The 24,852-nt window shown below is 44.0% G+C and overlaps 1 protein-coding gene across 5 annotated transcripts in view; it reads right to left on the reverse strand.

Annotated features, from left to right (window-relative positions):
* Positions 1-24,852, reverse strand: part of LOC126335075 (BMP-binding endothelial regulator protein) — a 643,298-nt gene that overhangs the window by 409,961 nt on the left and 208,485 nt on the right. For 4 of the 5 annotated variants that reach the window (XM_049997957.1, XM_049997959.1, XM_049997961.1 and 1 more), the window contains one exon: positions 19,095-19,182. The exons of the other annotated variant lie outside the window; for it this stretch is intronic. In XM_049997957.1, coding sequence (XP_049853914.1) covers positions 19,095-19,182 — 88 coding nt within the window. The remainder of the gene's footprint in view (positions 1-19,094; positions 19,183-24,852) is intronic. 5 annotated transcript variants of the gene reach the window in all.

Genomic DNA, 24,852 nt, shown 5'->3' on the forward strand with positions numbered 1-24,852 from the left:
GAGTCAGAGACGTGGGAAACCTCTCGATGGGAAACCCCTTGATTGGAAACCCCTCGATTGAGTTTGAAACACTCTGCTCCCCATTTTGCTGGGCTGATTTCACTATTCACTTGTTAAGGGCCGTGTCAGACGAAGCGATTCTACGTCAAACACGATGAATGTTCAAGACGAGACGACACCAACACAGATGATACGTCTGCTGACTCCATCATATGTTGGCCGGTAGTGCTTGGTAGCGACGATAACACTGTCTTTCCACTTCTTTAGGTAAGTACAACCATCATTGTCTAAAGTCCATGGCCTGCCACTTGCACACAACACTTCCGACGGAATTTTCAGCTCGTCTAAGCTATTTATAAGGAAGGCTGCACGTTCACTCAATCAGCTACCGCAAACGTTTCTTAAAAGGCGTTCGTGTCTCACTCCTTCGTACTCACGCTACGCTGTGCCGAATAATAAGCAGAAAGACGACGGATGAGTACCGCTTTATACAGCACACAAAACAAAGAAAGGGAGTAAATTCCCATTATCAGTAATAGATCATTAAAAGGGAGGATCCATGCGCTACACTTCAACCTGAAGTTATTCAAATGTTATAGAACGAGTGAAAAGATTTTGTATGGAATGCTGTTAGTAACTGGTCCATACATACACATCACGGAACCGTTCTGTATCACCACCAGATGGGTTTAATGTTATTTTACACTAAGTGAAACATGCGACGGTTTCCCAGAAAGTAATGCACCGCATTCTTTTCTCAGCCAAAAACAATGCTACGAATGCGAAACATTACGTATGTATTATTTGATGTCTCCTGAGTGAGCGCGCCAAGTTTCCGTCACTTCAGACAGATAACGTAGCAGCAGGACATTTTCAAAATGGCGTCTGTAGGTGATGTACGTTACAAGCAACGTGCCGTCATTGAATTTTTCACTGCAGGGAAAGAAAATGTGGAGACAGAAGTACAGTTAAGAAGATGGCATCTGTTCTTTCGGACATACATATATATGTTCACCAACCACTTGACCATCTTCTTTCTGTGCGGATGCACAATCAGCGTCCGAACTCTTACGGGAATCGGCGGTAAAACCGCGAGAAATGAGTATGATGGGTGGGGGGCACTATGAATATAGTGCGGGACAATAAGTTGCGAATGTGGGTCTCACGGGAGGCGTGACAGAGATAAGTCCCTGCAGTCGCACTATCCTCTGTGCCGTCGGTGGCTCAGATGAATAGAGTGTCTGCCACGTAAGTAGGAGATCTCGGGTTCGAGTCCCGATCGGGGCACACATTTTCAACTGTCGCCGTTGATGTGTATCAACGCCCGCCAGCAGCTAATGATATTGATTTAATTTTAATTTTAGAAGTACAGTTAGTTGTAGGGCGAGGTCATCAGAAGGCGGTTCGGTGGAGCTCCACGATTTGCAGCGGTCTGGGACACCATTCACGGCTGTCACACCTGACGTAGCCCCCTCGGACTTCCACTTCTTTGTGCCAGTAAAGAATTCCATTCGTGGAAGGCATTTTGAGAACGAAGAGGAGGTGATTCTCAAAGTGAAGCACTGGCTCCGCCACCTGGACAAGGTTCAAAAATGGTTCAAATGGCTGTGAGAACTATGGGACTTAACTTCTGAGGTCATCAGTCCCCTAGAACTTAGAACTACTTAAACCTAACTAACCTAAGGACATCACACACATCCATGCCCGAGGCAGGATTCGAACCTACGACCGTAGCGGTAGTGCGGTTCCAGTCTGTAGCGCCTAGAACCGCTCGGCCACCAAGGCCGGCCCAGGACAAGGATTGGTAGTGACGGAGTATACTAGCCCTTGTTTCGCGCTGGAGAAAGGCCGTAATAAGGGATGGAGATTTCATGGAAAATAGGGTGTGTAGGTAAAACACAATTCTTTCGTATGTGTAATTCTCATTATGTTCAATAAAGAATAGGTGAAGAAAAAAATGCGGTGTATTACTTTCTGGACAATCCTCTTACGTCCAATCAATTCATAAAATTGTGAGATTTCATCCGTAACCGGACTTTGCCTTCTTCTAATATTCCTGCTGTAAACGATTCAGTCATCTCCGAAGATGCAGAAGATAAAGTTTGGTTATCGCTGAATTCCAGCAGTAACACGCCCCGACAGCATGAAGATTCGTAAATGTGTAAGTATTTATATTCACTATTTTTTGTTTATTACTGCATTGCAAATCACCAAAACATCACTATGACCCTTTCTGCAGAAGGACAAAAATCCCTAACGTAGGTTGTTCTGCAACCAGGTCTACCTCGTCAGATACACCTCTCTCTATAATCCCTTATTATTATTGACATCATAATAGTCTTCTGATGATTTTAAAAATTAAAATGTACTTTTCGATTGGATCGCAAAATAAATTTACCATCGTATATTCGTTACACATTTTTGATGCCACGAGCTGAAACACATCGTTAATGAATAATAATACTATTTTGCGATGCAGGGAGGAAAACATTTTAACATACATCATCGTTTCGGTCTCTTAGAAAGAATTTTCTTCTTTTATGTACAAGTTGGCTAAAATAAAGGACACAGTTTCAATTGGCTGTATTTCCTGCACTATGCATTGTACTTGAATTCTGTCCAGTATATTCGAAAGAGAATGTTGTAAAGTTTCGAATAGTACCGCTAGAGCGCTCCAGAACCGCACCGCCTGTGGCGTAGACCGCGTCTCAGTTGTAAACGAGGTGGCTACTACGCAACACAAGACTTTTTTTGCATTCGTCATTTCAGTAAAAGCGAGTCTGTGACTGCGTTGCAGCGTGCAACGAGAAAGAGTATTGATTGTTGGAATAAACAATTTAACGAAACTGGCTCTCTGTGTAAAGGCAAAAGTCCGAACTAACAGCGTGTATCGGACCAGCACATGGAGGGCATTCGAGTGAGCTTTGAACGTAGTTTGTTCCACAAATGAATTAATATTCAGGAGATTACATTGGCCAGCCCGACGGGGATCCGCCCTGTGGCATTTGAATGTTAGACGTTTCCTCAATGAAACTCTACCTCTCTACTCGTTGAGGTAGAGTTTCATTGAGGAAACGTCTAACATTCAAATGCCACTAGGGCGGATCCCCGTCGGGCTGGCCAATGTAATCCCCTGAATGAAAACTTAGCACTTAGCCTCTGGCCACCGAGATCTCCTAATCTCACACCCTGCGATTCTTTTTTCTTGTGAAGATTTATGAAAAAATGCAGTTTACGTACCACCTCTTCCCACAGGATTGAATTACCAAAGAAAACGATTCACAGCTGTGGTGAACTCTGTGCCGCAAGGCACTCGTCATCGAATGTGGGATGAATTCAGCTATATCCTAGCTGTTATGCCTGCAGCGGGAGTGGAGCACATGAACATCTGTAAACTTCAAGATTCGTTAAATCAAATGAACGAGATGCGTTCAGTAAGTAATGCAATACATTTTTTCTAGGCAACTTTCGGTTGAGAAAATGCGGAATATGTTGTGGGACATCGGAGAATTTTCCCATTTGAGCTCGTATAGTTTCATGGAGTTCCGATAGGTGGCAGCGCTATACGTAGCATTCACAATGGCGCCTGAAATGGAGGAGCGTTCCAAGCAGACAGCTATGAGTGCGTTTCTTTCGGTGGATAAACAGAGCATCGCAGATATTCATAGGCGCTTGCAGAACGTCTACGGAAACTTAGCTGTGAACAAAAGCACGGCGAGTCTTTGGGCGAAGCGTCTGTCATCATCGCAATAAGGTCGCTCAAACCTATCCAATCTCCCGCTAGCCGGCCTGTCGCACACAGCTGTGATCCCAGCAGTGTTGAAACGTGCGGACACTAATTCGAGGTGATCGACGGGTTACGATCAAACACCTCGCTGCACAACTGGACGTACCCGAGAGGAGTTCAGAGAACTCCACTGAACTGTTCGACATCCACCCTACATTTTGGATCTCGCACCTTCCGATTTCCATCTATTTGGCCCAATGAAGTTTGCACTCCACGGGATGCAGCACTTGGAAGATGGGCAGGTTACTGATGCAGCAGGCCTTTGGCACCGATGTCGACCAACAGAGACGTACCACGCGGAAGTACGGGATTTCGCGGTAACATCGCGTAAAGGCGTCTCATTGAACAGATTTTATGTTGAAAAATAGGATTTTGCAGCCAGATGGGTGGGATTAATACGGTGTATTGTAATTCTGAATAAAGCAAACCTGTTTTAAGAAAAAAATGTGGTGCGTCATTTATTGAACGCCCTTCGTAATTCATAGATTGAAAATACAACATATAGACCAGGAAATATAGCCAACTGAAGCTGTGTCCATGTTTTTTAATCACCCTGTATAATGCAGGCTCCATTCCTACGATCTCAATAATAAAAATTACATGTCGTTGGCGACTATTTCTGCCATTCTCAGATCTTTCACAAATAGTGTCTCATTAATCGTGGATCCACTGGCCATGTACATAAGGCTGTCGGGCGATGGCTGTACAACTGTTTGATGGGAGTCTAGCCAAAAGACCGGAAGTAGGGCTTTATAATTTTCCTGTCGACCTACAAGAAGTTACTGTCCAACAGTTATCGCGTCGTGCATATGTGCACCATCACAATTCCCCATTACCTTGTTGACGAACAGTTAAAAAACTGTTGACTGAAAACTGGCCAAGTCTAATGCTAAGAACTGGCGGCCTGATTAACCATGGACGTCTCTATCAACAGATTGGTGACTAACAGGTAACTGTCCCAGATGACGCTACATAATCTGAAAACATGACTTTCATGCTGTCGGAATTGGTGGTGCGACTGAATCATCAATGTTATGGAACACGTTAAAAAAATACTGTCTTTTTTAATTTAACAAAAAAACTATAGCTATCAGAAGTGGCCCACAGAGAAAAGTAAGCCAAACTAGCGTCAGTTGTTCCGAAATAAAAAAACAAAGACAAAGGTGGCACATTACACGTTTCACATCCATACATGGCTACACCTTATACAAATACTTTGAGAAAATACTTCCTGACACTTAAATCTATACTCGGTGTTAACAATTTTCTCTTCTTCAGAACCGCTTTTCTTGCCATTGCCAGTCTACATTTTATATCCACCCTACTTCGACCATGATCAGTTATTTTGCTCCCCAAATAGCAAAACTGCTCTACTACTTTAAGTGTCATTTCTTAATCTGATTCCCTCAGCATCACCTGATTTAATTCGAATATATTTCATTATCCTCGTTTTGCTTTTGTTGATGTTTCTCTCATATTCTCATTCCAAGACACTGTCCGTTCCGTTCAACTGCTCCTCGAGATCCTTTGCTGTCTCTGACAGAATTACAATGTCGTCGGTGAATCTCGAAGTTTTTATTTATTCTCCCTGTACTTTAATTGCTATTCCAATTTTTTGTTTTGTTTCCTTCGCTTCTTGCTCAATATACAGATTGAATAACGTTGGGAATAGGCTACAACCCTGTCTCACTCCCTTCTCAACCACTGCTTCCCTTTCGTGCCCCTCGACTCTCACAACTGCCATATGGTTTTTGTAAAAATCGTAAATAGCCTTTCGTTCTCTGTATTTGACCCCTGCCACCTTTAGAATTTGAAAGACTATTCCAGTCAACAATGTCAGAAGCTTTCTCTAAGTCTATAAATGATATGAACGTAGGTTTGCCTTTCCTCAACATGTCGTAGGGTCAGTATTGCCTCGCGTGTTCCTACATTTCTCCGGAATCCAAAGTCCGCTTCTACCAGTTTTTCCACTCTTCGGTAAGGGATTTTTCTTTAAGTCTGAGGGTATTTCGCCTGTCTCATACATCTTGCTCACCAGATGGAAGAGTTTTGTCATGGCTGGCTCTCCAAAGGTTATCAGTAGCCCTAACGGGACATATATAGCGGCGAAACTGCGTACAACGAACAGTATTCTAAGGGAAGATCGAATATAACAGAGAGAGAGAGAGGAACGCTAGATGACATGAAAAATTAACTAGACTACTAGGAGACTGAGCACATATAGTCGGTAGCCGTAATGTGATACAAATAGACCTACCAAAGAAGAAGAAGAAGAAACAGTCCTGAGAATATTGTGCTGAAATCTTCGTATTATGGCTCATTGCGAAAAGTTCCTGTGTTCTGTTGGAACGTATATGAGTGCTGTAATTTAGGACTGAAAGAGAAGATGGGACGATTTTGACGGCGCCGCTAGACTTGTAAGCTGTCCGTTTATTATCTCCCAGACCCTACGAGATTTCGAGTGCGCAGGCGTCGTCCCGCCTGGGAGAAGAGAAGCCGTTGCGAAAGTTCCGAGCGGCAGTATTCCTGACGCCGCCCGCTATCGCCGCCATTTATTCCGCTTAACGGCCATAAACGCACCACGACAGAGATAAGGGCGAGCACGGACGACTTTCGACTGTCGTTCCCTCTTCCGTTGCGCTCGCGAAATCGATCAGGGTAAGAGAGTGAACGATACTGATATCGCTTTGACAGTCTCTTCCTCCGCCCCACTGACAGAACAGTGTCCTGTTTGAGGAACGACATGTGTGATTGCGAACAACTTCCTGTTGATGAAATTTATGTATGCTTCGAGACGTCTTTAATTTTACCAAGAGAGCACCAGTTAACGCAGCCTGGATGTACTGCCTGAATCGAAATAACCAGATATAGCTTTCGGTCACAGCCTTCGTCAGTCACACACACACACACACACACACACACACACACACACACACACACACACACACACACACACACACGATTCACCACATTGTGTGTGTGTGTGTGTGTGTGTGTGTGTGTGTGTGTGTGTGTGTGTGTGTGTGTGTGTGTGTGTGTGTGCCTGACGAAGGCTGTGGCTGAAAGCTGCAAGTGTCTTTTACTAGTACCTGTCTGCAACTGACGCGTCTTTTTTACGGTGAGTAGTAATCTGTCGCGGTTCTAGGAGCTTTAGTTTGGAATCGCGCGACCGCTACGGTCGCAGGTTCGAATCTTGCCTCGGGCATGGATGTGTGTGATGTCCTAAGGTTAGTTAGGTTTAAGTAGTTCTAAGTTGTAGGGGACTGATGACCTCAGCTGTTAAATCCCATAGTGCTCAGAGCCACTTGAACCATTAAAGTAATCTATCTTTTCCTACGTTGTTGATAAACCTATGCATCCAGTAGACCCAGAACAAGGGCACTGTAACCGTGGTCAAAATGTTGCTTTCTCCAGCATAGTTTTTTACCTCATGGCGCCGTGCGATACTCCGAAAAGTTACGTCAACTATCTCTCTACCACCCCACTCTCTAACAACGTGTGGGGAAAAATGAATGCTTAAATCATGAAAACTTAATTCTTTTTGTACCAGCTCCGATTTCTCTAATTTTTTACGACGATCGTTCTCCCTGTGTAGCTTCGCGACAATATTTTCACATTGAGAGGAGAAAGATGGTGACTGAAATTTCCTGAAATTATTTCGCCTTTGTTTTAATGAATGCCTCTGCAACTCGCTTATCAAGTCCGTGACACCCTCTCCTGTCGCAATAATACAAAACGAGCTGCTCTTCTTTGGACATTTTCGATGTCCTCTGTCAGTTATATCTTGTAAGCATCCCATACCGCACTGCAATGCTATAGCGAAATGTGGAGAAGCGAAGTGTTACGACGCACAATCGAGTGCAACAAGACTCCAGAAAAAATGCTTAACTAACGTATTTTCGTCACTGTTTTTACCGACCAACTTTTGTGTTAGTAACGAACATTTCAATTGGTTATGCTCATCTATTAAGAAATGCAGTTCTGTCTCTGATGTTACATCCTGCAAACATCTCGAATTACTGTTTCTACCTCCAAACACTACGGAAGGAGCTTTGAGAACTTACGCCAGGTCCGCAATTCTGGAAACAGTTGGAAGATTAGAAACCATCTTAAGGCGGTTTGGGGAAAATAGACTTTCTTCCTGTATGATGCGCTGATGACCTCGGTGTTAAGCGGCTATAAACAGCGCTTCTGTACGACATGCTGACCATGATGATGTCCTACGCTGAAGCAGCATCCGACGAAGTCTGTTGTGCCATTAATGATGAATATAATACCGTACGAATTTAAATTCAGTTAGGGTTTAACGTTCCATAGACTAAGATGCCATTCGAGACAGAACGTAAGTTCGGATGGATTGGGAAACGAAAGTGGCTGTGTTCTCTCGAAGGAACCGTCCCGAATTCGCCCTAAGCGCTTTGCGGAAACCGCAGATAATTTAAGCCGAGGTGAGAAAATCCATGGGATAGCTCCTAATATCGTGTCAGACTCAATTTTGCTTGGCGTATGCACCAACTCGACGGAGCATCGAGTTAACAAGGCGTTGGAGTCCCCTGCAGAAATATTGAGCCATGCTGCATCTAACAGCCGTCCGTAATAGCGAAAGGTTTGCCGATGCAGAATTTGTGCACCAACTGACCTCTCAATGACGTCCCATCAATGGGATTCTCGTCGGACGATCTGGGTGGCCAAATCATTCGCTCGTGTTGTCCAGAAAATTGCGGCCCGATGACATGGCACAATATCATTAATAAAGCTTCCATCGTTATTTGGGAATATGAAGTCCTTGAATGGCTACAAAGGTCTACGAGTAGCCGAACATAACCATTTCCAGTCAATGATCAGTTCAGATGGACCAGATGACCATCTAAACACAGCCCACACGATTATGGAGCCACCACCAGTTTGTACAGTGCCTTGTTCAGAACTTGGGTCCATGGCTTCGTGGTGTCTGCGCCGCACTCGAACCCTACCGTGAGCTCTTACCAACTGAAATCGGCACTCGTCTGTCCAGGCCACCGTTATTCAGTCGTCTAGGATCCAACGGATATGGGCGAGACCCCAGGAGAGGCGCTGCAGGCGATGTCATGAAGAGGCACTCGTGTCGGTCGTCTGCTGCCGTAGCTCATTAATGCAAATTTTTCCGCACTGCCCTAACGGATGCTTTCGCCACACGTCCCACATTGATTTATGGAGTTATTTCATATAGTGTGGCTTGTCTATTAGCACTGACAACACAACGCAAGTAATTAAGTGACGGCCGTCGGCCACTGCTTTGTCCGTAGTGAGGGGTAGCGCCTGAAATTTGGTATTCTCGTCACGCTCTTGACACTTTGAATCTCCGAAACCTTTTCACTTGGATCACCAATGTGCAAATGAGAGCTCCGCTAATGCACTGCCATTTTCTACCTTATGTGAAGGATACTACTGGCATCTGAAAATGTGCATATCGCTATCCCATGACTTTTGTCACCTCAGTGTAAATTGGGGTGTCGGAAGGGTACCTGCAGCGCCATTCATCTACATCTACATCTACATCCATACTCCGCAAGCCATCCGACGGTGTGTGGCGGAGGGTACCTTGAGTACCTCTATCGGTTCTCGCTTCTATTCCAGTCTCTTATTGTTCGTGGAAAGAAGGATCGTTGGTATGCCTCTGTGTGGGCACCAATCTCTCTGATTTTATCCTCATGGTCTCTCCGCGAGATATACGTAGGAGGGAGCAGTATACTTCTTGACTCCTCGGTGAAGGTATGTTCTCGAAACTTCAACAAAAGGCCGTACCGAGCTAGTGAGCGTCTCTCCTGCAGAGTCCTCCACTGGAGTTTATCTGTCATTTCCATAACGCTTTCGCGATTACTAAATGATCCTGTAACGAAGCGCGCTGCTCTCCGTTGGATCTTTTCTATCTCTTCTATCAACCCTATCTGGTACGGATCCCACACTGGTGAGCAATATTCAAGCAGTGGGCGAACAAGTGTACTGTAACCTACTTCATTTGTTTTCGGACTGCATTTCCTTAGGATTCTTCCAATGAATCTGTCTGGCATCTGCTTTACCGACGATCAACTTTATATGGCCATTCTATTTTAAATGACTCCTAATGCCTACTCCCAGATAATTTATGTAATTAACTGCTTCCAGTTGCTGACCTGCTATTTTGAAGCTAAATGATAAGGGATCTTTCTTTATGTGTATTCGCAGCACATTACACTTGTCTACATACAGATTGAATTGCCATTCCCTGCACCATGCGTTAATCCGTTGCAGATCCTCCTGCATTTCAGTACAATTTTCCATTGTTACAACCTCTCGATATACCACAGCGTCATCCGCAAAATGCCTCAGTGAACATCCGATGTTATCCACAAGGTGATTTATGTATATTGTGAATAGCAACGGTCCTACGGCACTCCCCTGCGGCACACCTGAAATCACTCTTACTTCGGATGACTTCTTTTCATTGAGAATGACATGCTGCGTTCTGTTATCTAGGAACTCTTCAATCCAATCACACAATTGGTCTGACAGTCCATAGGGTTTTACTTTGTTCATTAAACGACTGTGGGGAACTGTGTCGAACGCCTTGCGGAAGTCTAGAAACACGGCATCTATCTGGGAACCCATGTCTATCGCCCTTTGAGTCTCGTGGACGAATAGCGCGAGTGGTGTTTCACACGATCGTCTTTTTCGAAACCCATGCTGATTCCTACAGAGTAGATTTCCAGTCTCCAGAAAACTCATTATACTCTAACATAATACGTGTTCCAAAATTCTACAACTGATCGACGTTAGAGATATAGGTCTATAGGTCTGCACACCTGTTCGACGTCCCTTTTTGTAAACGGGGATGACCTGTGCCCTTTTCCAATCCTTTGGAACGCTACGCTCTTCTAGAGACCTACGGTACACCGCATTCTCTCGAATACAAGTCCCATGTCTTGCTACATCACTCGATAAGCCTGCCTGTCAGTATTCTCCAGATCATTTGAGTCTAAAGGAACACAGGTTTACTGAATTAGTGTTTACACGAAGTCACAAACATGCGATTTGTCGATAATTAGGTGGAACATTAAGAATAGATATCAACATCATGTTGCTTTATTTGTCGAACTTCGTGAATCATTAATGTGAAATAAAAATCACAGTTTTTAAAGGGGGCTACCACAATATCTGCTAGTCCTTGGCGCGGAAGAAGAATGGTGGTTTGACCTATCACCGCCAGTAGAGCTCGAAGAGAAATTACGTTGTTCGACGGTCACTGAGTTACTGCCGAGATTACTAAGTCGTCTTTTCCTTTTTCTCCTTTTCCGTCTGACCTGAGCGATCCGATTTATTAACTTAATTGGCGGGACAGTCTCTTCGAATGACCGATGAAAAACTACTGCTGGAACGGCTTCACTAGTGGTTTCGGGCCGCGAAGAAGGCCCTGCACGAGGGATGGAGCGATTTGGGGGGAAGGGTAGGAGGGAGAGACTTGGTGGAGGTGGGGAGGGTGAGACAGGAAGGGGTGGGGGTAGGGCGAGAGACCGCTGGGTGGGCGTGGCGAGAGCGCCGATTTACGACCAATTGGATCGCGATATACGAGAGCCGGGCGCGCTCACCTAATGCCGGAGCGCCCATAACATGCATCACGGGTGACACGTTTTTAAATATTTGTTTTCCCTAACAAACTGCCGGTAACGGCGCTATGCAAATGCCGTGCGTGCCGCACCGGCCGCGATTAACAGCGGCTAAGAGCGGCCGGCCGCGTTATTGATAACTGAGGAGGTGCCCGCGGTGCCGAAACGGCGCCGCTGACGGACGGCCGGAGAAAGCGCCGGCGGGCCGCCACTTAGCAGCCGTTTGTCTCCCGGGGGATCCCCCGGCCGGCGTCAGGCGAGACGCTCTCGTCGTCGAGTTCTCCTCTCGCTACTCCGGACGCGTCGCTATAAATAAGAGGCGAAATGTGACAGCCATACACAACGTCGGCGGTGACGTCCCGGCGCCCCATCTCGGCCTCAGAGCCCGAAGTATTGCAGGAAATAGCGAGGAAAATGTGGCCGTCAAAACAAGTCCAAGGGATTAGGGAGCTCGGATAATCTCGACAGATACGGATCGGAGCTGTGGATTGTGTAGGTAGTAAGAGTAGGGGAAGGGATGGGAGGGGAAGCTTCGCCCAGCAATGTAAAGTTTTTGTGGCGTTTGAGGACAAACGTGGTGAAGGAGATATACACAATGACTGAGAAAGGACTTTCAACTTTGGAATGATATAGAAATTTATTCACATAACTTACGGAATGTGTAGATGTGTAATTTTATAGCGAACAGCTTGTAGTTTGATTCGCGTAGTGCATCAGTACCCCATTCCGCCATCAGGAGCGCCCGCACACTTAGAATGGCTACTTTCGCTGGTGCGGAGCGTCCTCGCAGTGTGTTTGGATTTCATGAAACAAACTCTGCAACAACTGTTCCACGTAAATTTTGCACCGAAAACGCTGAAGAACCTGCAGGTAGGCCTACAATTTACTCTGGGGACAAGAAGTTTATTGAGACTGGCTGTTCACTGCGACATGATAAACACCACGTGGCCTACGAGTTTAATGATTATGTCGTACATGTTAGGGAGACCTTTGCCCGCAGTCCACAAAAATCAATGCGACGTGCTTCTCGCGAGAGTGGCATTCCACAAAAAAGTGTTTAGCTAGTACCGCATAGCCAATTGACCATACAGACTCACAACGGTGCAGCACATTGGTTGCTCGTAGGGAATTCTGTGCGGAAATTCTGCATCGGATACAGGACGACGATTCTTTCCTGAACATAATAATCTTCGGCAATGAGTCACCATTTCATAGCAGTGGCATGGTGAACACTCAACATCAGAATATGGGCAGTGAAAATCCACACGCAACCCTGCAAAACATTCGTGACAACTCCAAAGTTAATATGCTTTGTGCTGTTAGCAAATTGAAAGTGTACTGTCCTTTATTCCTATTGGAGAAAACTGTCACTGGTATTGCGTACCTGGTTATGTTTGAAAACTTTTTAATTCCACAGATAGATTAAGATGAGGGAGATGGGTTGGTTTACTACCAGCAAGACAGTGCATCACCTCATTTCCTCACGGAAATTAGAAGTCTCTCCGATAATCACTTCCCACGACGGTGGATTGGCCGTGAAGGGCCAATCGCATGGCCATCTCGCTCCCATGACATGACACTGGATTTCTTCCTCTGGTGTTACATTTAAGACAGTGTGTATGTTCCTCCCCTACTAAACAATTTAGCCGACGTGAAAAAAACGATCTACGCTGCCATTTCACAAGCCGGGCCCCATTTGGTAGAACGTGTGTGGGAAGAAACTGATCACTGGTGGAATGTTTGTCGCATCACAAATGGTAGTCATTCAGAACCAAAATAACACTTGCCACTTTTATCTGAAACTTGACGTTGTTTACTACATAAGACATACTTTCCAATTCTGTAAGTTACCTCAATAAATTTCTATATCATTCCAAAGTTGTGGAGTCCTTGACGACTCAGCCTGTACAGTATATCGGAGATCCGACGATACTGAATTAGCTTCTGTTTTGCGGAATGTAGTCTGCGGTGTGCGACTGATCTGTGCGTTGGAAACTGACAGGTTGCTTGTGAGTTGACGAAGACACCTAATGAAAAAAGGAAGTATTAGCTGCGATGGCACATACGGTACACGTCATCACGATTTAAGCCATACATTTTCCTCTATTCAATACAAGGAGGCACAAGACATCGAACTAACAAAGACCCTGGTAAATAAGCATATCAGGGATAATCTACTTAACAGTTACAGCAATGTAGATAATATTTAAGTGAATTATATCGCTTACTTATATAACCTGTTTACAAACACGGATGAACGAAGCCTGGGAAGCTTATAAAAGGAAATAAAATAAAGCAACAAAATAAAAAGTTACCATGGCGAATCCTGGGAAGGATTCATTGCTAATGTTGAACATAATATAGACACTGCGAACAGTAATACAGTAACAGAAAATCAGTTGACACAACGATACAGAAGCTTATGGAACGATGGAGTTAATGTAGAAAGTTGATGTAGAAAATTATTACATAAAAACTGATAGTAAGTCTGATGGACAAGTACACACAAAAGAATTAAAGTCACCCCTAAATGTAACAAAAAAAAGATAAAAGAAACAGAAGAGCTACTGGCCTAGATGGAATTAATGATGAATTAATCAAATATGGAGGAACCATTTGGAATTTGACTTTATTTTTTAAATGTATGTTGGAAGATTTGTTCCATATCTGAAGAATGAAACACAGCTAAATTTATTTCCATATTTTAAAAAAAAGGCAATAGCAAAGAACCATGCAATTACAGACTAAGTTTACTAGAGTGCAGATACAAAGTTTTCGGGAAAAATCTTAATCAAAGGTTGTAAACGACTGCTGGGAGACTACTTTCAGAAGAACAACCGGACTTCAGGAAAAGACGCTCGTGTAATGATGTGTTTACAATATGTCAAATTATTGAACAACGTCGGGAATTTGGTTTAGAAACGTAACTAGGATTAAGATAAAGCCATTGATAAGGTAAAAAGACTCGTTTAGCAGAACATTTTAGAAATACAAGGTTTTGGTAAACAGCTTATTAATACCACTGGGAATCTACGAGTATATGTAAAGACGAAAAAGTTATAATTTCAGGTTCGAAAACATCGTATGAAATTTTAATAAACGAAGGTGTTGGACAAGGGTGTAGTCTATCGCCCACTTTATTTAATTTATATGTTGAGGACCTGTTATGAAGTAGAAATCTACAGAAGTGAAGTACAGTTAGGAATTAAAATAGGATCTAGCTTCTTATTAATACTCTATTATAGAATAAATTTCTTTTGTTTCCAAAGTCTTGTGGATTCACAGACTGCCGGTTTCGGTCAGCAATCACCATCTTCAGATCTGTTTTATAAAAACCTGTCCAGTAGTGGAATTTGACGTTGCAACTATGGCCCCAGCATATTAGGACATGTTTTTATAAAACAGACCTGAAGATGGCCATCGCTGACCGAAACCGGTAGTTTGAGAATCTACAAGTTTGTGACCACATACGTGAAATAAAAGAAATTTATTTTACTTTTTCGGGTCACCATTCCATTCGCTATCATATCGCAGGTTGCGATACTCTATTATGTACTGGCGACCAGATAATTGTACAGGAAATAGAAGATAATGTACAAAGAGGATTATACAGATTGAGCCAAAACGCAATATACTACAATTTAAGTTTATCTGCGGATAAGAAAAAATTAACGACTTTCAAGATGGAAAATAATAATAAACGAGAAAATTTTAGAACACGTAATCCAATTCAGTTATCTAGGATATGATATTTATTAAAAGAAGGCAAAGACATTGAGAAGGTTACTAGAATTCAAGTTATCTGAGGAACAACTGTAAGATGAAAAACAAAAAAAGGAAACACAAAATTCTATGAAGTTGTAGCTACGCCTACTCTTGTATATTTTTCGGAGGCATGGACAGTAAGAAAAAAAGAAAAATCGCAAATACAAGTAGCAGAGATGAAGTTCATGGAACATGTTCTATAAAAAATGAATAAAGTAAGGAACGAAACAATCAGATTTAAGAATCTTTTCAGTTAAAGACGAGATATAAGAGAATAGAATGAAATGGATCACGATAGAATGATTTGAAATAGATTACCAAATAAATGTATGAACTGTCGGCCAATTGGAAAGAGAGAATTAGGAAGACATCGCAGCAGGTGGACAGATAACGGAGAGCAGAACAGGAGACTATAACACTTAACCGTTGGAAGATGATGATGATGTGTGGCTAGATGCCTAAAGCCGAACACTAGTGACTAGAAACGTGTCTCTAACAAATTAATAAGAATTATAATCCTTAGACACTCAGCTGGCTGTAGTACGTACATATAACGTAAAAATGAAAACTGCATACAATGTATACCCTTAATACACCGCCTTCATTGCTTCAAAGTGTGAGTGTTGTGATATCTGGTGTCTTGCATGCACAAAGTCGATAGCTGACTCACTTTGGAGAGCGGAATATTTCAGTGACACTTTGAGTGCATACAACAAATTTCTGATGACAGATTTGTTTCACAATGTTGCGATCTGATACCAGACATAATTAATACATTGAGTCCCCTGAATATCTGCGAGGGAACCCATTATACAGATCCAGCACTTAGTTTTGTGATACACCAAATAACACCGACAGTTGCTAGAAGACAGGATGATTCACATTTCATAGTGCCCTAACTGGCATTGTGGGGGACAGCTAACTAACTTTTCCATCGCACCTGATTTGTCGTTATTTGTAGAGAGGAGTTTGATCGTACTTCTTGTATTACATATCAGCTTGGTTATTCTAGTATAGACGACACTGGGCGTGAAACCACCTCGGCACTGGTTATCGAGTGTAAGTAAAGGCTATGGTTTTGATGAATAGTGAGTTAATTAACATAGTCATATTAAAAAATTAATACCTCATACACGTACGTACGGCATGAAAGTGAAAAAGCTGCATCGGCAAACTATTCATAAAATTTTATGCTTTAGAGGATAAGTAGCTGTTTAAATGTCACTCATGTTACCCAGCCTTCTTTTTGTCTTTTTTGTTGCAACTATCTTCAACGAAAAAATTATGAATTGTGATTCCAAACAAATCAAAAGAACTGCAATTCTGGCGAAAGACCCCTTTTAAAATTGTACTATGTTAATTTACAGCACAATTTGTAGCCCTATCGTCCTCAGTTGAGTGTAATATTACGGTATGTTGACAGTTCTTACTCTTGGACCGTCTAATTACAACTGAAGGACACACAGTTCTCGCGCCATACATGTTTCGCCTTTATTCTGTGCCAGGCAGCTTTAGTGCCCTCGAATATGTAGATATTTCTGTGTATACTATTTAGTTTACATTCTGTATATGCAGGTAATAAACAGATCTGGCCGTTTACTTTTCTATGATGTAGTAATAATGTAAAGGCTTCGTTATAGGTTTCGTGGATGTCGTTCTACATGTGTGTTTTTGTTCCATTTTTGGCACTCTTCTTCTTATACCGGTAATTGCTATTTGAAATTTTGTTTTTCGCACTTCACACTACCAGAGTATATATAGATATTCCAGGCCACTGAAGACACCTTGCAAAGAGCAAAGGCGAAACGCTTATGGCGTGAAAACTGTGTTTCATTCAATTGGAATTAGACGATCCAAAAGTAAAAATTATCATTATAACATAATATGTTAATTTGCGTTTGTATTTCGCCTTCACCCGAAGTTATTGTCATTGAGAAGGTCTGTTGACTCATGATCGACCTCTCAGATAGTGCAGTGTTAAAATACAACCGCTTTCGATAGAAGCGACAGCTGTTTGCTGGCCACTCGTAAGATCCATGCGTCTGTCCGCTATAACCTTTGCAGATGCCTTTCTTCGAAACGATTTTACACTGGAAATGTTAGTCGCCGTCGTTTCTGAATAAATACTGATTTCTATGCTTACGTGATGAGCGTATAAGAAAGCGATAGTGTCATATTTCGTTATTCATTTTGTATAATGTGTACTTATAGAGCTTCCCGGATAGCTGCGCACGGTATCACGTTTCCGGGATTCGGGGAGGCGTGTCGGGCCACGGATCGATTGCGGTCGAGGGCCGATGCGCCGGCGAACCTGGATGTGTTTTTTTAAGCGGTTTGCTAAATTCAAGTAGAAAACTACCAGCCTGGTACCCGTGTCCCAAACGTTAGCAAACGTTCTGGCTGGGGATAACAGCCTAACGTCCTCAGTACGTCTGCCCTGGCACTATGCTTATATGCAGCAGAATATGCAGCAGCAGTGTGGCGCAACTCCACACATCCTAAACAGCTGGACACGACGCTGAATGAGACTGGCTGCTTACGACCAAACTCCTGTCACCAAAAACAAACAAATTATGGGTGTAGCGTGATCTGACACCCGCAAAGAACAGCCACAGAAACTGTGAAAAAGAAGCAGGAAATCGACTCAGGCATCCCCTGTTCGGACATTAAGCGCAAAGACCTAGGCTGCGGTCAAGAAGAAGCTTCACATACACAACGCCAATAAATCCGTCAGCGCCTGGAACTCGTCGAACAGAGCTATGGCCATATTCATTAACTGAAAGGGGTAGGACGGACATCAAAGAGGACCCTGCGACGGGTTTTGATCTGCTGTAGGCTGTAAACAGATTGACGCCAGGAGTGTCAAGATGCAAGGTGAACCTCAGGAAGTGGGGCTACACCACTGAGGAGGAGTTATGTGAGTGTGGCGACCTACAGGACACACGACATCTACCAGTCTGCAGAAACCTGCCCGATTCTTGCACCACAGAAGGTTTTTATGGAGCAGGTGATAAAGCCGTCAGAGTCACGGCATTCCGGAGCTTGCGGTCTGTATAATAGAAAACGATATTGTCTTGCTGTGTTATGTTTTTACTTTCAGTATCCGGTATTACTGTACTGCACTTTTATTTATTACGTTGCATTTTAATAAGTTTGTATATCTAACTCCTGGACACGTAAAATAAATGCACTAAACGCAAATGAGGATAGACAAATATCGTCTTGGAACCGGGGGGGGGGGGGGTCAGGTGGGGGAGGGGGGGAGTAAGGTTGGTGACAGATGTCGTCCGGTCTCGTTGCCGAATTCAAATTAACATGTCGACCCCGTGGCGTCACAGGAGAAAGTACGCGAAGAACATATACTAGTAAGCGGTGGGCGAAACAAAACTGGGCCTGAAAATATTTCACGCACATTAAAATAGGCAACCCAACTTAACTTCGGTTCCGGCTGCATATAATGTAAATTGGGTTGCCTGTTTTAAGGTGCACGAAATATTTCAGGGCCAGTTTTGCTTTGCCCACCCAGCAATTCATTTTATACTTGTACATGTTGTGTTTGTCTATACCTTTCATGATACTTCCAAATTCAATAGTGAAATAAATACAGTATCCGAGCAATCCTACAGACGGTGAATCTGAGGCGTAACGCTATTGACTGCAAGAAGAGTGTTGTCATTAACGTGTACATGGACAGTACTGGGACTCTTGTGCCTTCTAGATATATTTCCCTACAAGACCGCATCGTAATTGGTATCAGACGTCATGGCGTGAACACAGCAGATTTCTTCCTGAGTTCGCCTCTTGTCGCCGCCACTCATGCCCTTCGATACAGCGCTCAGCTGCTGATCGCGCCCGCCTGGAGTGTGAGAGGTGAGGCGGCAGGTGGCAGCAGTACAGTACAGAGAGAGACGGGTACTCACCGTTGATGAGGGATCCGGCGGCGAGACCGCAGGCGGCCAGCAGCACGAGGGAAGGGGCCAGCATGGCGGTCGGGCTCTGCTTGGCGACCTGCAAACACGAGGAGGAGACGTCCACACACTGGCCTACAACCCGGCAGGGGCGCTGCGCGCTCAGTGGTGCACCTTGGGGGGCTCGCCACCGAAACTCACTAAGTAATGTCCTCAGTGATACAGGAAAAGCATCACTGCGTGTACTTTCCTAGACAGGTTAAAATATGCAATTATTCAACCATTTTACAAGGAATAGAGGGTCTATACAGGGGCAATGTTCTTGAGGACAATATTATGGAAATGGAAGAAGATGTAGATGAAGCTGAAATGGGAGATACGATACTGCGTGAAGATTTCAACAGAGCACTGAAAGACTTCAGTCGAAACAAGGCCCCGGGAGTAGACAACATTCCATTAGAACTACTGATAGCCTTGGGAGAGCCAGTCAAACTTTACCATCTGTTGAGCAAGATGTATGAGACAGGCGAAATACCCTCAGACTTCAAGAATAATGTAATAATTCCAATCCCAAAGAAACCAGGTGTTGACAGATGTGAAAATTACCGAACTATCAGTTTAATAAGCCACAGCTGCAAAATACTAACGCGAATTCTTTACAGACGAATGGAAAAACTGGTAGAAGCCGACCTCGGGGAAGATGTTTGATAGAAACGTTGGAACACTTGAGGCAATACTGACCCTACAACTTATCTTAAAAGAAAGATCAAGGAAAGGCAAACCTACATTTCTAGCATTTGTAGATTTAGAGAAAGCTTTTGACAATTTTGACTGGAATACTCTCTTTGAAATTCTGAAGGTGTCAGGGGTAAAATACAGGGAGCGAAAGGCTATTTACAATTTGTACAGAAACCAGATGGCAGTTATAAGAGTCGAGGGGCATGAAAGGGAAGCAGTGGTTGGGAAGGGAGTGAGACAGGGTTGCAGCCTCTCCCCGATGTTATTCAATCTGTATATTGATCAAGCAGTAAAGGCAACAAAATAAAAATTCGGACTAGTAATTAAAATTCATGGAGAAGAAATAAAAATTTTGAGTTTCGCCGATGACAATGTAATTCTGTCAGAGACAGTAAAGGATCTGGAAGAGCAGCTGAACGGGTTGGACAGTGTCTTAAAAGGAGGATATAAGATGAACATCAACAAAAGCAAAACGAGGAGAACGGAATGTAGTCGAATTAAGTCGGGTGATGCTGAGGGAATTATATTAGGAAATGAGACACTTAAAGTAGGAGTTTTGCTATTTGGGGAGCAAAATAAGTGATGATGGTCGAAGTAGAGAAGATATAAAATGTAGACTGGCAATGGCAAGAAAAGCTTTTTTGAAGAAGAGAAATTTGTTAACATCGAGTATTGATTTAAGTGTCAGGAAGTCATTTCTGAAAGTATTTGTATGGAGTGTAGCCATGTATGGAAGTGAAACATGGACGATAAATAATTTGGACAAGACGAGAATAGAAGCTTTTGAAATGTGGTGCTACAGAAGAATGTTGAAGATTAGATGGGTAGATCACATAACTAATGAGGAGGTATTGAATAGAATTGGCGAGAAGAGGAGTTTGTGGCACAACTTGACTAGAAGAAGGGATCGGTTGGTAGGACATTTTGTGAGGCATCAAGGGGTCACCAATTTAGTACTGGAGAGCAGGGTGGAGGGTAAAAATTATAGAATGAGACCAAGAGATGAATTCACTAAGCAGATTCAGAAGGATGTAGGTTGCAGTAGGTACTGGGAGATGAAGAAGCTTGCAAAGGATAGAGTAGCATGGAGAGCTGCATAAAACCAGTCTCAGGACTGAAGACCACAACAACAAGAACAACATAAGGAATATGTGAAGGAAAACTTAAATAATTATAGTCCAGTTTCCTTAATGACTGCCGGCGGGTGTGGCCGAGCGGTTCTAGGCGCTTCAATCTGGAACCGCGTGACCGCTACGGTCGCAGGTTCGAATCCTGTCTCTGGCATGGATGGGTGTGACGTCCTTAGGTTGGTTAGGTTTAAGTAGTTCTAAGTTGTAGCCGACTGATGATCTCAGATGTTAAGTCCCGTAGTGCTCAGAGCCATTAACCTTACTGACTCTTCCATCTCTCACTTCATAAATAATACACTCTTATCACGTAATGCAGCAAATATAAAACCAGTGTTTCAAAAAGTTGTCGACAGGACGCAGGGATCGATGCGTGGGAGTAAGCGCGTAGGGTGGTGTGAGCAGCTGAGGATGTGGGCTCTAAGGGAACGGCTCGGGCCCTCGTGGCCGGCGTCCGGCGGAACGCCGTAACTCACGCCGGCAGTTCGGCCCACAAGTCTGGGCGGCCTGGACCGCAGCCAGCGGCCGCGTCTCCCGACCCAGGGTCGTTCCCAAACACAGGAAATATTGTTGGTACGAAATAAAGAACCGAAAGCTACTCCCCATCTCGGATACTCCCTTTCTGAACTGCTTTTTCCTCAAATTGCTTGTGGGGCTCCTAAGACCTGTGGAAACGTAATGTTAGTTTTGGAAGTAAGAAGGGTTCTTTTGAGTTTAAATAATCGAAATTTGCGGTCAAAGTTATTCAATTTAAATCTGTGAGAACCGTTTTCTTCACAATATCTGCATTATTACTGCGGTCACGTACTGTTTCCGCATAACCAGCGACAGGAGCGATATCTGGAGGTGTACGGTTGTAAGTTGAGAACACGGCTCAAGGTCTGACGAGATCTAGGAGAATAATCATTCATTTATTTCGAAATTATTTACTGTTACTTTTAGGTAAATAATTTAGAATACATGGGACAGACATATAAAAAGTTCAGAATAAGATACTCTGAACATCTAAAAGCATTGAAAATCGACAGCGCAAATTCAAAAATTGCAGACCACCTCACTGAAAACAGCTATCACCCCAGAGGGAAAGAAAAATACCTCCAGACCTCAAGACACAGTAAAACTGTACCATTTATTAACAACAGAAAGAAACTAACACAAAATGGTTCAAATGGCTCTGAGCACAATGGGACTAAACAACTGAGGAAATCAGTCCCCTAGAACTTAGAACTACTTAAACCTCACTAACCTAAGGATATCGCACACATCCATGCCCGAGGCAGGATTCGAACCTGCGACCGTAGCGGTCACGCGGTTATAGACTGAAGCGCCTAGAACCGATCACAGCGCCTGGCACAAACTAACACACCTAAAAGTTATCAAAGAGGGCGAAAAAGCCATTCATGATCAAACAGTAGTCTGCAACAGAACATTATTCCAAACAAAATATGCGCTTCTAGACGCACAGACACATATGAGCGCGCGCGCTCATATGTGTCTGTGTGTGTGGAAGCGCATATTTTGTTTGATAGTTCGGTTAAATTATTGAATAATGTTCTGTTGCAGACTACTGTTTGATCATGAATGGCTTTTTTGCCCTGCGCGCGCGCACACACACACACACACACACACACACACACACACACACACACACACACACACACACACAATAAAGACACAACTGAACAAATTCAAACTGCTCTGCCGCCAACTGCAAACAAAAGAGTTAAACAAACCACTGTCAACACTGCATCTGGAACGTAAATGTACAGTCAAAAGTGTGTGTAAGGCACAGCAAAATAGTACCGAGCTAGGTGGCGCAGTGGCTAGCACCCTGGACTAGCATTCGGGAGCACGACGGTTCAATCCCGCGTCCGGCCATCCTGATTTAGGTTTTCCGTGATTTCCATAAATCGCTCTAGTCAAATGCCGGGACGGTTCTTTCAGAAGGGTACGGCCGACTTCCTTTCCTAATCCGATGCGACCGATGACCTCGCTGTTTGGTCTTCTCCCTCACACAACAGAACCGAACCAAAATAGTAACATTCAAAATTCGCTAACGATCACGAGAAAACGTAAATTAACGCTATTATAAATCCGCAACAGAACCTATGAATAGCAAATCACACCATATACTATTCCAAATCGGAAACCTCAACAAGTTTTACCTATGTCCGCAGGTAACTTTAAACATACAATCAATAACAACAACACATTTATCAGGCAAATAATAGCCAAGTAGAGCTCAGGACATGTTCGCTACTGAACTGTTAATCATCAAAAAGAGGCATATGCAACTATTTTACCGGATTACTTAGTTTAGAGGGTGTTTTTTTAACAGCTAAGACGTTGCCCTAGAATCCTTGTGTTGCAGATGATATGCTGCGTTAATATATACTTGTGGCTGATTTCTGTTTGGAGCCACATGACATACATAAGGTAAAAAAAGGCCAAGTACACGAGCTACTCCGAAGTATCTCGACACCAGTTAGTGGACATTAGTATGAGAAGGGTCCACTCTTCGCCTTTACGCCGGTTTGAAGTCTGCTGTGGACATTTTCAGTGAGGTGTCTGAAAGAATGTGGAGGTATGACAGCAAATTCTTCCTCAAGAGCCGCTCGGGGTAGTCGCGCGGTCGAGCCACTTTGTCACGCTTCGCGCTTGTGCCCCCGTCGGAGGTTAGAGTCCTCCCTCGGCTATGGGTGTGTGTGTGTCGTCCTTAGCGTAAGTTAGTTTAAGTTAGATTAAGTAGTGCGTAAGAATAGGGACTGATGAACTCAGAAATTTGGTCCCATAGGTACTTACTACAAATTTGCAAATTCGTCAAGAGCCGCAATCAGAAAACGTAGGGTCTGGAGCAAAGTCGTTGTCGTAACTCATCCCACAGGTGTCCCATTGGCTTCAAGTCACGTGTCTGGGCACGCCAGTCCGTTTCAGAAATTGTATCCTCCACAAACCTCATAGATGTTCCTTTATAACAGGGTGCATTGTCATGTTGATACCAAAAATCACGATCTCAGAACTGTTTCTCTACTGTACAGAGTACACAACAGTGTAAAATGTTTTCCTGCGAGAAGGCGGACCCTCTGCAATATTTTGGGGAGGGCTTCATGATTGTAAATATCAAAGCGAATAAAAAAAGAAGCGAATAAGAAAAGAAGAGCCACTGTGAATGCGACCCTAGGCTGTGTGTGGGGGCCACGCACGGCTGCCCCGGTGCCAGGAAGTGCGTGAGAAGCGGCGCTATCCCCCGGCATCGCACGAACCGCGGCCGACAGCGTGCTGGGCCTCTGCCAGGGGCGCCGACGCACTGCGTGCTGACCTCGTGTAACCCCGGCGCCGCCGTCGCGACGCTACAGGGGTGGGGGCGACGGGTGACGTCAGACTGGCCCCGTGTAGCGCCGGCAGCGCTCTGCACTGCTCCAGACATCCCGGACACGGCCGTGTCGCCGGTTCTAGAGGACGATCTGTCATCTGGCACATAGCTCCGCTTTGCAGGACGACAAACTGTGCCACTGGGTGAAGCGCGTCATTCATAACGCACGCTGCGTGGCTGCAATACAGATACACTGAGGAATCCATAAACTACGCGAGAGAGAGAGCGACGCGTGGCATCACTAAGCAGCACAGACCGAGAGATTTATTCAGACTGCACTCACTCTCCGTAGATGGAATGGCGAGACAGTAGCGGCCTGGGTAACTAGGAATAAAATGTTCGACCCGTTTCACTGAACGGACACATTCTTCAGACTGCAGATCGACCTGTGATTAAGTGGACTGTTTGCCAATAACGGCATGCATTTGCGGGAGTACAGAAGGAAAGGACAGAACTTTTTATGGTCTTTGTTCCACTCTCCCCCCCCCCCCCCTCCCCCTCGTACTAATCCCGTGTCGCCGACAATAGTAAC

This window comes from Schistocerca gregaria, chromosome 2 (assembly GCF_023897955.1).
Source record: "Schistocerca gregaria isolate iqSchGreg1 chromosome 2, iqSchGreg1.2, whole genome shotgun sequence".
In the NCBI taxonomy this organism is placed as follows: domain Eukaryota; kingdom Metazoa; phylum Arthropoda; class Insecta; order Orthoptera; family Acrididae; genus Schistocerca; species Schistocerca gregaria.